General features: G+C 41.3%; 1 protein-coding gene across 3 annotated transcripts in view; it reads left to right on the top strand.

Moving 5' to 3' along the window:
• LOC135549855 (rho guanine nucleotide exchange factor 2-like) overlaps positions 1 to 15661 on the top strand; it is a 64591-nt gene that overhangs the window by 14802 nt on the left and 34128 nt on the right. For 2 of the 3 annotated variants that reach the window (XM_064980204.1, XM_064980206.1), the window contains 2 exons: positions 58 to 97; positions 592 to 736. In XM_064980204.1, the coding sequence (XP_064836276.1) occupies positions 58 to 97; positions 592 to 736 (185 nt within the window). Of the gene's footprint in view, positions 1 to 57; positions 98 to 591; positions 737 to 11004; positions 13412 to 15661 lie in introns of those variants that run through there. The other variant, XM_064980205.1, reaches the window with a different exon arrangement.

Below are 15661 nucleotides of genomic sequence, written 5' to 3'. Positions count from 1 at the left end.
AACTTTGGAGAGTGTTTAGGAAGGTGTGTTGAATGTCTTCTGATCTGTGCATTCCAGAGACTTTACCCTACTGTCAACTTGGAGGATCCACACAGAGGTGAGTTGCCTTTCTCCCAATTTTCCCTTTTGTGCAAAGGAGGCCGCCATTTTGGATCTATTTCCTTTAGCAAACCGCCGTCTCAATTCTGAGCATGTTTTGTCTCGCGCATTGCAGTCTCCATTCTGGCTCTGTATCCTGTTCTCACGGAAGCCACAGTGCTTTTTATAGTTGTGTCCGATGTTATTAAATTACCATTTACAATCAATCCTAAAAGTGGACTGCAGTGATAATATGCAATCTGGCATTCCTCTCTCTCTCCACTTTTCTCCCTATCTCTCTTCTTTGTCATTTTATCAAATCTTTTTTCTTCCTATAATCCTCTCTAAATCGTTCCCGTCTTCTGTCCCTCCCTCCTCTTTAATTCTTCCCTTTGCCAACCTCCGTCCTCTCATCCTCTCACAAACTTTCACGGTTTCTCTCTTTTCTTTGTCAAACTTTCCTGTCCTTTCCCCTCTCCTCTCTTTTAATGTTCTCCTTCTCTCCTCCTGCAGTGTGGATAGTGACCTGGGTCTGCTGCTCTGGGGGAGAGAGGGAAGCTGGACAGAGGTAGAGAGAGACGAGGCCCGGGAGGAGAGGACAGGCAGCCCTTTAGAGCGCACCTTCAGTTTCCTACGCAAGATGGCCGGCAACCGCAAGGTAGGAGAAGCCTACTTTCTGCAGTAGAGTCAATCATATTTTTATTGACATTGATGGATATCAATGAAGGAGAGACCTTTAGAGGAGAAACAGTGTAGAAGATCGGGATTCCATCCCTCGCAGATATGGGATCGCATATGTGCCATTGGTAGCGGCCTTAACCGCCCGACCAACCCACAGCACACACTATCTAAAACCCGTTATACATATAAGGTCACTTCCTAATAGGGTAATATCATTATGACAACAACACTGTATAGTAGTGCTGATCATATTGAATTGTGTGCCCGTAGACTTGCTACCAAAGTAATGGTAGAGGAGACAGTGAGTCAGAAAAAAATTGACCTTTGAACAAGGTGTGTTGATTCATGACTTAAATGGAATGGTGACCAATAAACATACTACATGTCAATAAATATGTCTGCATATATTTGTTTGTTGTCATTAGTTGGTGATATCGGAATAATCTTGTCCCATAAGTAGCATTAGTTGTGATAACTGCATAATTGTGTCTAGTATAGTCAACCTATGGGCTTAGAGACCTAGGAGGTTGTGTACAGAGTGCATACTTCATGATTATTGGCTTCTGTTGGTTACAGTGGACTTTGTTCATGGTCTTTAAATATGTAGTATACTGTGAAAGGGACTGGTCATTCTCTTGCAATGACTGACCACTTATATTGAGTAACAATACCAGCGAAACATTACAATGGAAACAATGTTTTTTTTATGGATTGGCACTCAAATCAATTCAATTATACTGTTTATTACATATTGAATATGTATGTTGATATTTTTTGTGTGTTTCAGATCCCTGAAATTCCCTGAGATATTAGTTGTACTTGACTATGTGCTATTGGGAGTGTGTATGTACCAATTATGTCCCTTAGAGGGCAGAGTAAATCACTTTGTTTTGTTTTGAGCACAGTAGAGCTTAGCAGTCAGCTTTTCTCTCCCTCCCTCACTGTCAACCCTCCTGCTACCAGTTAGAATCTGGTAGAGGACAGCTAGGTGTTGGAAGCATGGTCCAAAAACTGTTTCTGCTCTCTTGCTAACTCCTACAATTATTGTCATGCCAGCCTTGAACAAACAGATCTAGGCTAGGGATTTTTTTGGCACTGGTGCATTAAGCAGCCCGACAATGCTGAGTCAACCATCAGAGCTTGTACAATCCATAAACTGAAGGGACAATGGCGTTCAACACTAACAGTCTGACTAATTTAGTGTGACTCAAACTTGCTCTTCCCTGTATCAGACAGTTCTCTTGGACTTTATACATCATGTGCACACCCATACATAGGCACACACACACACACACACACACACACACACACACACACACACACACACACACACACACACACACACACACACACATGGTCATGGAAGAGTGTTCCAGGAAATTTATGACAGTGTTCCAGCATATACTGACTGGAGGCCATGAGAACATACCATTGGCAACACACTGTAACACATGTCACATGGGAGTCTGGTTGAAAAATCTAACTATGCCTCAACCCCGGAGAATGTTGTATACACTTGATCTACTTTTTAAACAAAGTAGCCTAAGAATACTATCCACGTCAGGGGGGTCTAGATAAATAAGAGTACTATATGAAGCCTAGCCAATGGTGATCCAATGGACAGTTGTGATTTATCTTTTACAGGCTGGTTTCTGCCTGACATGCCTAGTTATCATAACAGTCTGCTTACCCAGACTGCATGGTTACAGGCTACAGCAGGTGAGCCCTGTCTTCAAGGCTGATTCTGTGTAACATTATGAATGTATGTAAAAGACCTGGTCAAACCAGTCGACCAAACAGCCTGTGTATGTTTAAGACTGGTTCTTTCTTACAGATTCTGACGTCTAAAATTTAGGTTGGGAATCAGGGGCCTGATCAGCTGAGTACTGAGACATGACTTCAACACAAGCTTGTGATAGAAAAGTAGAGGGACTTTTTAAATAGGGCGGGACTTATTTGGTGTGGTGTGTGTGTTAGGGCTGCCCCCCCCCCAAAAAAACCCTCTGTGTACTGATCTTGTCTGATGCTGAAGCACGCTCTTTGATTAAATAATTAAGACACACAAAAGACTTGTGTGAGCCTGAGATCTAGATGGCTTAACCAGAAGAAATAAAACTGTTCCAGACCCCCCTCCTCCCACTGCCGGCCTTTGCAGATTCTGCCCTTATGCTCCTGAAGTTGCTACTAATAGGCTACACCATGGTTTGGCAACCTTTTCCATTTGGAGTGCCAATTTTCTACTGATCTGCGTGCCAGTTATGATTTCCATGTACACATTTTCGTTGAGCAGTTTTCAGTTTCAATTTAATTTATAATAGTCTTTATGTAAAAGTCACTGTCGTGGTTCTAAATTCTATCTAAATAAAAATGATATAAATCTTACATTTTAATTGCCAACAATGTAAAAATAGCCTACATAAAGCCAACAAATAGAAACATTGCAGCCTGCAGGTAGAACATTTTCTGATTTAAAAATAAATGTCTTATAAATCATATTGGCTATGCAAGGCCTGTCTGCAACGAACTTGAAACATTGTATCAACTGTGTCTAGCCTGAAGATTGTGCTAGCAAACTTGCAACACTGTATAAAATATTTTGGGGCCTCAGTTTCTTGCCCAGTGAGCTCGTGATAGACACAGTTGTAGGCTATTTGTGCAAGGGATAAGAATTCATCTGTTATTTGATGTTTCCACAGGATCAGAGCATAACATTTTTCCCTTTCATGCCAACTGGTTATCGGAAGGGAGAGAGCTGGAAATATTTTTCAAATCCATCAAACTTTTGTAATTCTCAATGGATTCTAAAAACAGACTTTGTTTACTTTGTTTGAGGAGAAGAAAAATCTACTTTTGAGTAGTGCCACAGTTCATTGGAGGTGGTGAGTTAAGACGATCAGAAATACTATCAGACATCCCCAAATGGGCACATTTTATAGGTCTACATTTGTGTGCAGGCCAGGTAGCCTAGGCCTACTTCCTATATAGGTATTCAGGTGTGCGTCCTTAACATTTGATAAAGCACTCCAAAGAAAAGACATTGACAAAACTCGTAAATGGAATGAAATAAACCAAAACTTATTTCTCACAAGTGTAGCATAGGTTGTTAGCTCTGCAAAACACCTGTCCACTCCGACAATGAGAACGGTAAACGACTGTAATAATATATTGAATGCATTATCAGATAATACCGTAACCAAACAAACATTGTAATGTAATGGGGAATTGATAGACACTAACAATCAAAGAGCAAACAAGAAGTTATGAAACAATGAATGTGCACGGAATGGCAGGAGAGACCGCATTCTGGAGAGGGAAGTGCCTTGTGCAGCTTCGAAACACTCCCATCCTTCTTGGACCTTGGCATCCCCGCGGCCTCCTCGATGAGTTAGTCCACTGAGATGGGTGTAAATCAGACGGTGACTCGTGTGCCATGAACAAAAACAAATATTATATTTATGACTGCTAGACTAAAAAAAAATCAACCAGTCATCCAAATGGGGTCAGCCCTTGTGTTTTGACATAGTATTATGAAGGAATGTAAACAGAAGTTCACAATGTGCAAGTGTGAATGTAAGTACATCTAATGTTGCAATGTTTTGCACAGTAATTGAATGTGTGTGTACAGTATTTTCAACTGCTTCAACTCTTTTCATGAATTCCTGATGTCTATTGATATGGGTTTTGAAGAGAACCGTAAAGCCTTAATGTTTTACTCCGGCATCTGTCTGCTCCCTTAGTGGGGAAAGCTACAAACCAGACTTAAACTGAAATGAAACCTGCCTCCCAGATTTTCATTAAATACACTGAAACAACAGAGGAGTGTCCTGTAAGCATGCTCCAATTAGCCGGCCTAGATCATTTCAAGTTAAAACTAAGTTGTAGGCTACAAAAAGCAGTTGAAACTAGTTGCGATGACTTCCTTATGACATTTTTTTGTGACATTCTGGCCAGGTTGTATAGGTTATTATCAATGAAAGTCACAATCCGTTTCAAAGGACAGCCTCTGGTCTCTGATTCAGGAAGACTTCTACACTAAACTTAGTCACCTCTGACCTCCACTAATCCTCCAACTGGCAGTTGTGGCAGAAACACCTAACAGGGACCTGGAGGTTCCATGAAAGTCAACTAATAAAGGCTTTATAGAACATTCATGAAGTCTTTATAAGCACTACATATATTTTGCTTCAAGACAAATACCCATGGATCAGTCAGTAAAATAAATAATAACTACTTGCCACGCTTCCCCTAGTTTCCCATTCCCTCAGTTGCAGTACAGTATTTGAGTAAAAGCAATTTTTAAACCGTTTGAAAACCAAAATTTGTGTTTCTTATTGGACCAGGTCCAGGTAATCCATCCTCGGTTTGGTGCCCAATAAACACAACCCAGTCTTTCCTGTAGGCCCCTAACACATCATAATCATACCCACTTTAGTACAGCAGTAGCCATTTAATGAAAAGTATTTGAAAAGCATTGGTAGCTTTATACACAGGGTGTATAGATCTGCTAGCTTTTATAAGGTATGTGTGTGCTTTGTACAAGTATCTTGTTGTTAAGGCACAATGCGGGGGGCCATTTCATGCTGGTCTAATAAGCTAAACACACGCACACAGACATTAACATACAGTATGTGATACAACTAAGGTCATTACCATCTGCTCCTGTACAACCAATAATATCATCATACTGTTCAGTAGCTGCCGATGTTTGTTTGAGTTGGACATCTGTAGTAGACTTTGTGAAAGGTGTTCACTGTTTATTTGCTTTGTGTAGAAATGTTGAGAGGTTGACTGTAGGGAGCAGAAATCCCTTGAAGATGTAACACACATCTGTACAACATTTGTTAGGGCTTGGGTGTTTTTTTTAAATCTTCGCTCTTCATGTGTGTCCATGCACAAGTGTGCGGGTGTGCGTACATAGTGCCCTCAAAGTATTCATACCCCTTGACTTATTCCCCCCCCCCCAAATTTGTTACAGCCTGAATTCATTTTTTATTTTCAAACCCATCTACACACCCATCTATCTAATTTACATAAGTATTCACGCCCTTGAGTCAATACATGTTTGGCAGCGATTAAATCAAATTTTATTTGTCACTTGCACCGAATACAACATGTTTAGACCTTACAGTGAAATGCTTACTTACAAGCCCTTAACCAACAATGCAGTTTTAAGAAAAATACATAAAGAAAATAAATAAAGTAACAAATAATTAAAGAGGAACAGTAAAATAACAATAGCGAGGCTATATACAGAGGGTACAGAGTCAATGTGTGGGGGCACGGGTTAGTCAAGGTAATTGAGGTAATATACACATGTGGGTAGAGTTATTAAAGTGACTTATGCATAGATAATAACAGAGAGTAGCAGCAGTGTAAAAGAGGGCGGTGTCTTTCTGGGTAAATCTGAGCTTTGCACACCTGGATTGTACAATATTTGTAAATGATTATTTAAACAATTCTTTAAGCTCTGTCAGGTTGGTTGTTCATTGTTAGAAATCAATTTTCAACTCTTGCCATAGGTTTTCAAACAGATTGTGTCAAAACTAGGCCACTCAGGAACATTTAATGTTGTCTTGGTAAGCAACTGTTATTTTGGTGAATTTGTCTCCCAGTTGACAAAACCAGGTTTTCCTCCTAGAAGCTTGTCAAACTCGTTCCACAGAGTGCTGAGTGTCTGCAGGTTTTCGTACCTCCCTTGGACTTGATTGATGTATTAAGGCCTCTAATTGGGCGGCAGGGTGGCCTAGTGGTTAGAGCGTTGGACTAGTAACTGGAAGGTTTCAAGTTCAAACCCCCGAGATGACAAGGTACAAAACTGTCGTTCTGCATGAGTTTGACACTCCTGCTCTAGGATTTTGCCTGTGGTTAGCTCTTCCGTTTCTTTTATCTTAAAAAAACTCCCTCGTCCTTGCTGATGACAAGCATACCCATAACATGATGCAGCCACCATCATGCTTGAAAATATGAAGAGTGGTAGTCCATGACGTGTTGTTGGATTTGCCCCAAGCATAACGCTTTGTATTCAGGACATGAAGTTAATTTATTTTGCCACATATTTAGAAGTTTTACTTTAGTGCCTTATTGCTAAGAAGATGCATGTTTTGGAATATTGTTTATTCTGTAAAGGCTTCCTTTTCACTCTGCCATTTAGGTTGTTTCCCTACAATGTTTTTGATTCATCCTCAGTTTTAAAGTCACCATTTCCTCTCCGGGAACTGCGTTAGGAAGGTTACCTGTGTCTGTGTGGTGACTGGATCTATTGATACGCCATACAAAGTGTAATTAATAACTTCACCATGCTCAAAGGGATTTTCAATGTCTGTTTTTATTTTACCCATCTACCAATAGGTGCCCTTCTTTGGGAGGCATTGGAAAACCTCCCTGGCCTTTCTGGTTGAATCTGTGTTTGAAATAAAAAATATAAAAAAATATGTATTTAACTAGGCAAGTCAGTTAAGAACAAATTCTTATTTACAATGATGGCCAAACCCAGACAATACGGGGACAATTGTGCGCTGCCCTATGGGACTCCCAATCACGGCCGGTTGTGTTACAGCCTGGATTTGTCTAGTGACGCATCTAGCACTGAGATGCAGTGCCTTAGCCCGCTGTGCCACTCAGGAGCCCAATTCATTGCTCGACTGAGGGACCTTACAGATAATTGTATGTGTGGGGTACAGAGATGAGGTAGACATTCAACAATCATGTTAAACACTTATAGTCCATCCACCTGTTAAGCACATTTTTACTCCTGGACTTATTTAGGCTTGCCGTAATTGGGGTTGAATAGTTATTGAGTCAAGACATTTCAGCTTTTCATTTGTAATTAATTTGTAAAAAAAAATCTAAAAACATTATTCAATTTTGACATTATGGGCTATTGTGTGTAGGCCAGTGACACAAAAGTTCCATTTATTATATTTTAAATTCAGGCTGTAACACAACAAAATGTGGAACAAGTCAAAGGGTGTGAATAATTTCTGAAGGGTGTGTGTGTGTGTGTGTGTGTGTGTGTGTGTGTGTGTGTGTGTGTGTGTCCATACATCTGTGTGTTTGACATAGGAAAAGAATTGTGTATGAATTCACTATAGGTGAGTATGCGATGTGTGGGTATTTGACAATGTGTGTGTCATAGAGTGAGTCAGTGCACCATCCACTCAAGCAGATGTTTTGTAGGTACAGTCATCCACCCCTCTGCCCCCTCCTCTCTCCTGTAGCCTCCTTCTCCTATCCTCTGTTCTGCCATATTTCTGGATTGCAACAGAGAACAAATGTAAGTATAATTCAAACAAGCTACTCAGAATAACATTGCTCTCTGCTGTTGCTACATTATCACACTATGAAACACATTCAAACAAACACACCTATGTGGTTATTTTGTCCTGGTCTCCCTGTGCTGGGCTGAATACAGGGTTTGTGGGTAAAGTCTCCCAGCACCTGGTCATTATCTCACTGGAGCAGGAGCATATCTGTCCATGGAGACACCTACGCGCTGCTGACTCAAAATACACACACATACTTGCATTGGTTTTCACACCGACACGCGCACACACACAGGCACACACAATTCTCCACAAAGCGGTCTGGCTCCGCAGCGGAGTGGTAACCCACAGCAACGACCAAAATTCACCAGAGCTGTGGAGGAAGAGGACTAATAGAGGCAGCACAGTCAAACGTGTCATACTGTCACTCTGTCAGTGTCTGCCACCACTATTAGCATGTCCTTCAAAATCAAGAGGACCCTTTCCCTCCCACGCAAACTCCCTAAGATGAAGCCTTTTTAAAAGACGACAGTATAGAGCCCATGGGTGAGTGGTAATGCTCCCGTCTCTTCACACGTATGTGTATAACCCCGAAGACTGGCGTTCAATCCCTACGTCCTTCAAGAGGCTGACATACACTGAGTATACAACATGTTAAGAATATCTGTTCTTTCCGTAACATAGACTGACCAGGTGAATCCAGGTGAAAGCTATGATCTCTTATTGATGTCAATTGTTAAATCCATTTCAATCAGTGTAGGTGAAGGGGAGGAGACAAGTTTAAGAATTTTGAAGCCTTAAGACAATTGAGACGGATTGTGTATGTCAATCAAATAAATCACATTTTTCTTATAAAGCCCTTTTTACATCAGCCGATCTCACAAAATGCTGTACAGAAACCCAGCCTAGAACCCCAAACAGCAAGCAATGCAGATGTAGAAGCACGGTGGCTAGGAAAAACTCCCTAGAAAGGTTGGAACCTAGGAAGAAATTTACAGAACCAGGCTCTGAGGGGTGGCCAGTCCTCTTCTGGCTGTGGGGGTTGGCGATTATAAGATTTTCTAACGTTCATAGATGACCATCGGGGTCAGATAATAATAATCACAGTGGTTGTAGAGGGTGCGACAGGTCAGCACCTCCAGGAGTAAATGTCTGTTGTCTTTTCATAGCCAAACATTCAGAGTTGGAGACAGCAGGTGTGGTAGAGAGAGCGGGTCCAAAACAGCAGGTCTGGGACAAGGTAGCACATGAACAGGTCAGGGTTCCATAGCCGCAAGCAAAACAGTTGAAACTGGAGCAGCAGCATGACCAGGTGGACTGGGGACAACAAGGAGTCATCAGGCCAGGTAGACCTCCGACGATACCCCCGGACAGGGCCAAACGGGCAGGATATAACCCCACCCACTTTGCCAAAGCACAGCCCCCACACCACGGGAGGGATATCTTCAACCACCAACCTACTACCCTGAGACAAGGCCGAGTACAGCCCATAAAGATCTCCCCCACGGCACAAACCCTCCAGTGCCTTTCTGTTCACCTTCACACCCCTGGGCCAGACTACACTCAATCATAGGATCTACTGAAGAGCTGAGTCTTCAATAAAGACTTAAAGGTCAAGACCGTGTCTGCGTCTCTCACATGGGTAGGCAGACCATTCCATAAAATGGAGCTCTATAGGAGAAAGCGTGGTCTAATCATTAAGTAACAAAAGCATGGAGGAATTTTTCTACATCATTTTTGGACAGAGATTTCCTGATTTTTGCAACATTACAAAGATGGAAAAAAGCTGTCCTGGAAATATTCTTGATATGTTCGTCAAAAGAGATCAGGGTTCAGAGTAATGCCGAGGTCCTTCAGTTTTATTTAAGGTAACTGTACAACCATCAAGATTAATTGTCAGATCCAACAGAAGATCTCTTTGTTTCTTGGGACCTAGAACTTGCATCTCTGTTTTGTCCAAGTTTAAAAGTTAAAACATTTGCCGCCATCCACTTCCTTATGTCTAAAACACAGGCTTCCAGGGAGGGCAATTTTGGGACTTCACCATGTTTCATTGAAATGTACAGCTCTGTATTGTCCGCATAGCAGTGAAAGTTAACATTGTTTCCGAATGATATCACAGAGGTAAAATATATAGTGAAAACAATAGTGGTCCTAAAATGGAACCTTGAACACCGAAATGTACAGTTGATTTGTCGGAAGACAAACCATCCACAGAGACAAACTGATATCTTTCTGACAGATAAGATCTAAACCAGGCCAGAACTTGTCCGTGTAGACCAATTTTGGTTTCCAATCTCGCCAATAGAATGTGGCGATTGATGGTATCAAAAGTAGCACTAAGGTCTAGGAGCACGAGGACAGATGCAGAGCCTCGGTCTGTCGCCATTAAAAGGTCATTTACCACCTTCACACGTGCAGTCTCAGTGCTACGATGGGGTCTAAAACCAGACTGAAGTGGTTCGTATAAATTGTTTGTCTTCAGGAAGGCAGCTTTTTAAAAATGTTTTGAGAGGATTGGTAGATTCAATATAGGCTGATTTTGTTTTTAAAAATATTTTCTGGGTCAAGGTTAGGCTTTTTCAAGAGGCTTTATTACTGCCACTTTTAGTGAGTTTGGTACACATCCGATGGATAGGGGGCTGTTTATTATGTTCAACATAGGAGGGCCAAGCACAGGAAGCAGATCTTTCAGTAGTTTAGTTGGAATAGGGTCCAGTATGCAACTTGAAGGTTTAGAGGCCATGATTATTTTCATCATTGTGTCAAGAGATATAGTACTAAAACACTTCAGTGTCTCCCTTGATCCTAGGTCCTGGCAGTGTTGTGCAGACTCAGGACAACTGAGCTTTGGAGAAATACGCAGATTTAAAGATGAGTCCTTCATTTGCTTTCTAATGATCATGATCTTTCGTTAAAGATATTTATGAATTTATCTCTGCTGAAGTGAAAGACATCCTCTCTTGGGGAATGCTGCTTTTTAGTTAGCTTTGCAACACTATCAAAAATTAATTTTGGATTGTTCTTATTCTCCTCAATTAAGTTGGAAAATAGGATGATCAAGCAACGGTGAGGGCTCTTCGATACTGCACGATACTGTCTTTCCAAGCTTGTCTGAAGACTTCCAGTTTGGTGTTGCTCCAATTTCGTTCCAATTTTCTGGATGCTTCAGTGCTCGGGTATTTTCTGTATACCAGGGAGCTAGTTTCTTATGACAAATGTTTTTTGTTTTTGTACCATTCAGAGGGGGAATGGGCAGGCCAAAATATTTAAGTGACTTTCAACGGGGTATGGTACTAGGTGCCAGGCTCACCGGTTTGTGTCAAGAACTGCAATGCTGCTGGGGTTTTCACACTTAAGTTTCCCCTGTTTATCAAGAATGGTCCAATACCCATTGGACATCCAGCTAACTCCTTTCAAAAAATCCTGACCAAAGTATCACATCTTCATCTAATCATCAAAAAAACGTCTGTACTTATTTGTAACCAGATGGTCTTCTCAATCACAAAACCAGTTTCCAACCAGAAAATTGTCATTAAGATATAATGTGCCAAATTTTGCACACTGGGATGGGAATCTGATAGAGAGCGGGTAGGAGAAAGTTAGAGCGCGACTGTGTGAGGGAGTCAAATACACCTTTCAAACCAATACGTTTTTCCACCAACTATTGCTATTGCTATTGTCGGCAACAAAGCCTGTACTTTTTTTCCCCCGGCAACCGACCTAGTCATGATTGTGCTAAAGTTCTGCATACGGCTTAGTATGAACATAGTCGTGAATCTTATGGGAAATAAGTAAGTCAGTGCTGAAACTGCTGTGTTGTGGGCGGGCTTCCACACAATCTGTCCTCCTTTAACTGCCACCCTTCTAATGGGCTGATATATTGATCATTAGCCAGGAGAGCGATTGGGGGAGAGATGGACAGAGGGGTACAGTTAAATTTAAAGAGCTGAGAGAATGGAGAGATACCATGAGATGGATACAGTTGAGAGAACCGAAAGAGGGAATGAAGAAAAGTGCTTCCTCTCCTTTTGAAAGGTACTGTATAAAAGCTATAACAACTGAAGTCCCGATTCACCAATAGCCTCATTTGTCAAAAACACTTCTCAAACAAATTGCGCTATTGTGTCAAAGGACTTCATGACAAGTAGCGCAAGTCAGTCCAATACTCCCTTTGTTTGTTGGGTGTTAGCTAATAGCTACTCAAGCCCAGTTTGAACTATAAACGAATTATACTTCCTCCAACCATATGAGCGCTGGGTTGTGTTCATTAGGTCATGCAACGGAAAATGTTTTCAAACCAAATGCAATATTTCTTATTGGGCAAGTCCAGGTACTCCCTCCCTGTTTCGGTCTGTTTTCTTCCATTTTAATAAACACAATCCAGGCATATAGAGTTGGCAACCGATGTTGAGGCAGCGTTGCCAGGAGACTGTAACCATTAGCCTCTCCTCAAAATGTCCCTAGATTTTGGCAACCACTCACCCCACCCACTTTACATTTCTTACAGCTTCAACGTTTATGCTGCTATTTTCTGCCCACTTTCCTCCATAGAAAATGTTTAAATGAGAATGACATGATCAAAACATGCAATTTAATATGAGATTGTTATCAACAATGCATTTACAACTCATATAACATGTCCATATGAATTGACAAGGCATTGATTATGTCATCATTGGAAGTGGTCCCCTCAGTGTAAATTGGTTATGCATTTCTCCGCTATTACATGTGAAGTTGCAGTCATCTTATTTCAACATATTTGTGAATATTTGATTTCTGGTATTTCTGGATTATTATTAGCCTGTGCTTGTCCATTTATCTAGCATGGTGTGCGTGTGTGTGTGTGTTTTACATTTAGTGACCTCTCCCCCAATCTTCATGGTACCAGAAAGAGCTCAAAAGTTTTCTTGATTTACTTCCTTCCATTTTTTCCCTCTGTGTGAGCATAGCGCATTGAGTGGTACAACAGAATTGAGAGAAAGAGAGGCTGGTTCTGAAACTATGAAACCTCCTCCAGTAGGCGTGATGGTGGATCATCTGAAGTGCAAAAAACGACCGAATTTCCTGTATGAGAAAGTCTCCTCTTACGCAGCATCAGAGACCGAACCGTTGGAGAAGTTGAACGCGCTATTTTGTAAAGGCGTAATAGTTTGGTTATTACACAGTCAATTTACCCTAGTCATATAATCATATAACTACTTTAGCGTTAACCTCTCGGGGAAGAACAAAACAGGCGGATATTTGAAGTACCTGCTTGACAGCTACAAGCGTTAAACCTTTATAAGGATTTATCATACTGGAGAGGAAGGGATCCGATTCTCACCATGTCCAGAGTCGCGGATCTGTCAAAAATTCGACAAGAAAGAATGAGAGAGATTAGTTTACGGGTGAGTAGATGAATTTGGAGGCTTACTATTACTGACAAACTTCTGACAAGAAAAGTGAAATGCGTAACAACCACGTTGTTCGAGAGCATCTGTACTTACAACTAATACAACTTTAAAAGTATAATGTCATTTTAGAATTGGAGACATTATCTTACATTTGGTTATAATAACGTTTAGATTGCGATCATCATTGCAGAAGCACGTAGGCAATTTTTCAGGAAGTTTGCGCAATATGGAGATGCTTCATAAAAGCAAGCGACGCGCTTTCCAATGATGTGCCTGTATGGGGAGAACTGGTCTGGGTATGCTGGAAACGTATACTGTTCATCACCTTTTTCTGTTTGGTCATGATTCCCGAGACGCCATTATTTTGCGCATCGGCACTCAGAAGTGTTACCACATACTAGAAAGCAAACATGGTCACTGGGAGTAACAGTTTCCATTAAGCTGTATACATATATCCTAAAAACAGCTAATCAGGCACGATTAAAATAACTTCTGTTGGAAGTTTTGCCATTTTTGTTTCATGAAATCTTTCTGATTGGAAGAAGCATCCTGCTGTACAGTATTTGTTAGTTTGTTCAGAATTCTATATGGATGTTATACACCATACATAGCAGGCTACAACAACAGTGCATCATACTCTTATCATGCAAGCATGCACTATTAAAATATGACATGTTGTGTGTACCATTTTTCCTTCCTATCCTATTCGACTGATACAGCAGGTACTGATTCAGTGAGTAATTCTGCTCTCCTGGACAGCGCTGGTCTATGGCTGCATGTTTGATTGGATCGAGATCCTGTATGCAATATCAGTATCAAATTATGTATGCATGTGCTGGTTTCAGGGAGTGAGGACTGAATGTGCCCTTAGTTTTGTTAATGTAGTGATCTTGTGTGTAAGGGAGGACTACATGCATTTGTGCTCAGTGTGTGTTTGACTATAGCAACGGTTGCCATAGAAATGCCACTCTGTTGGTGTGATATCATCTGTTTTCTCAGGCACAGTGGATGGCAGAGAACCTTGGCTTGCCAGCGCCATATAAACATCACTTTCCTACATTGGGGTGTATGTGCGCACATGTATGCCTGTGTATTCCTTTTGCATATTTATTGAACATAGTATTGGGGTCAGTGCCACCAAATCTATTGGGCACTCATACACTACTACAAACTGGACAGTTAGAGGCTTGCATGGTCAACTCAAATTCAGGACACACCTATGCTTCCAGTAATTTTGCTGGTATCCTCAGTTCAAATAACACATCAACTCCATTACACTAATCAGACCTGAGTTTAAATAGAATTTGTTTTCTCTTAAATACTTTTGAGTGTTTTACAGAGCCTGCTTGGAGTGCCATATGGGTGGAATTTGCACTTTTGGGAGTATTCTTTTGGTTTCTTTGCACCAGGCGAGGTCAAGCGATTTATGTATTTGGGGAAAAAACAAATACCATCTGAACCCAGGTCGGTCCCGAATAAAGGTTGAGAAACAATGCCCTAGTATATCAAAGTCAATATTTTTACTGAAACACTTATTATAACCCACGGGCTCTTATTTGCTTTGATAGTCCCTAGCACTCCTACACCCTTGTAATTCGAACCCTGATAAAATAGTGACGTTCCAGGTGCAATTAGTGACCAGAGTATAAACCACCGTCACTATGTGATTCCGTATTTTATTATTTCAATTGGTATTGCTACCGGTATGTATGGTCGGTGGTTGTGTTGAACTTAACCAAATGAAATAGGAATACTTCCTACAGTACAGGTGGGAGGGAGCTATTGCAATCTATAGCACACAGGGGAAACTGTAGGCGGCAATGTATTCAAACGAGAGGGCCGAGGGCGAAGGACAATGCTCGAGAGTTAGAAATAAAGTGAGAGGGAAGGAGCGAGTGAGTGAGAGAGGGATGGATGGAGCATATGACTTCCCGTAGAGCGCAATGACCTGGTGCGTTACAGAGCTGTGTGTCAGGTTGAAGGTATAAAGAGAATGTCACATCAGAACCTGATCCAGAGACAGCCACACTCTCACATACACTACACACCACACATATACACATATACACACACTCTGGCCAATATTAGACTGACTCCTCGTTATCTTTTTGTCGTTCAGGGAGACTAAACTTAAATCCACCTCGGGCTCTGCTTTGCTCCAGCATCCCTCCAGAGGAAAGAAATCAGGTTACAGGGCCACCTCAATCCACACAGCAATTACAGATCAGTCCCTAACCTGGAGGA

This window comes from Oncorhynchus masou, chromosome 12 (genome assembly GCF_036934945.1).
Source record: "Oncorhynchus masou masou isolate Uvic2021 chromosome 12, UVic_Omas_1.1, whole genome shotgun sequence".
In the NCBI taxonomy this organism is placed as follows: Eukaryota; Metazoa; Chordata; class Actinopteri; order Salmoniformes; family Salmonidae; genus Oncorhynchus; species Oncorhynchus masou.
The sequence above is the reverse complement of the archived record's forward strand: the minus strand, read 5'-3'. Positions and strand labels throughout refer to the sequence as shown.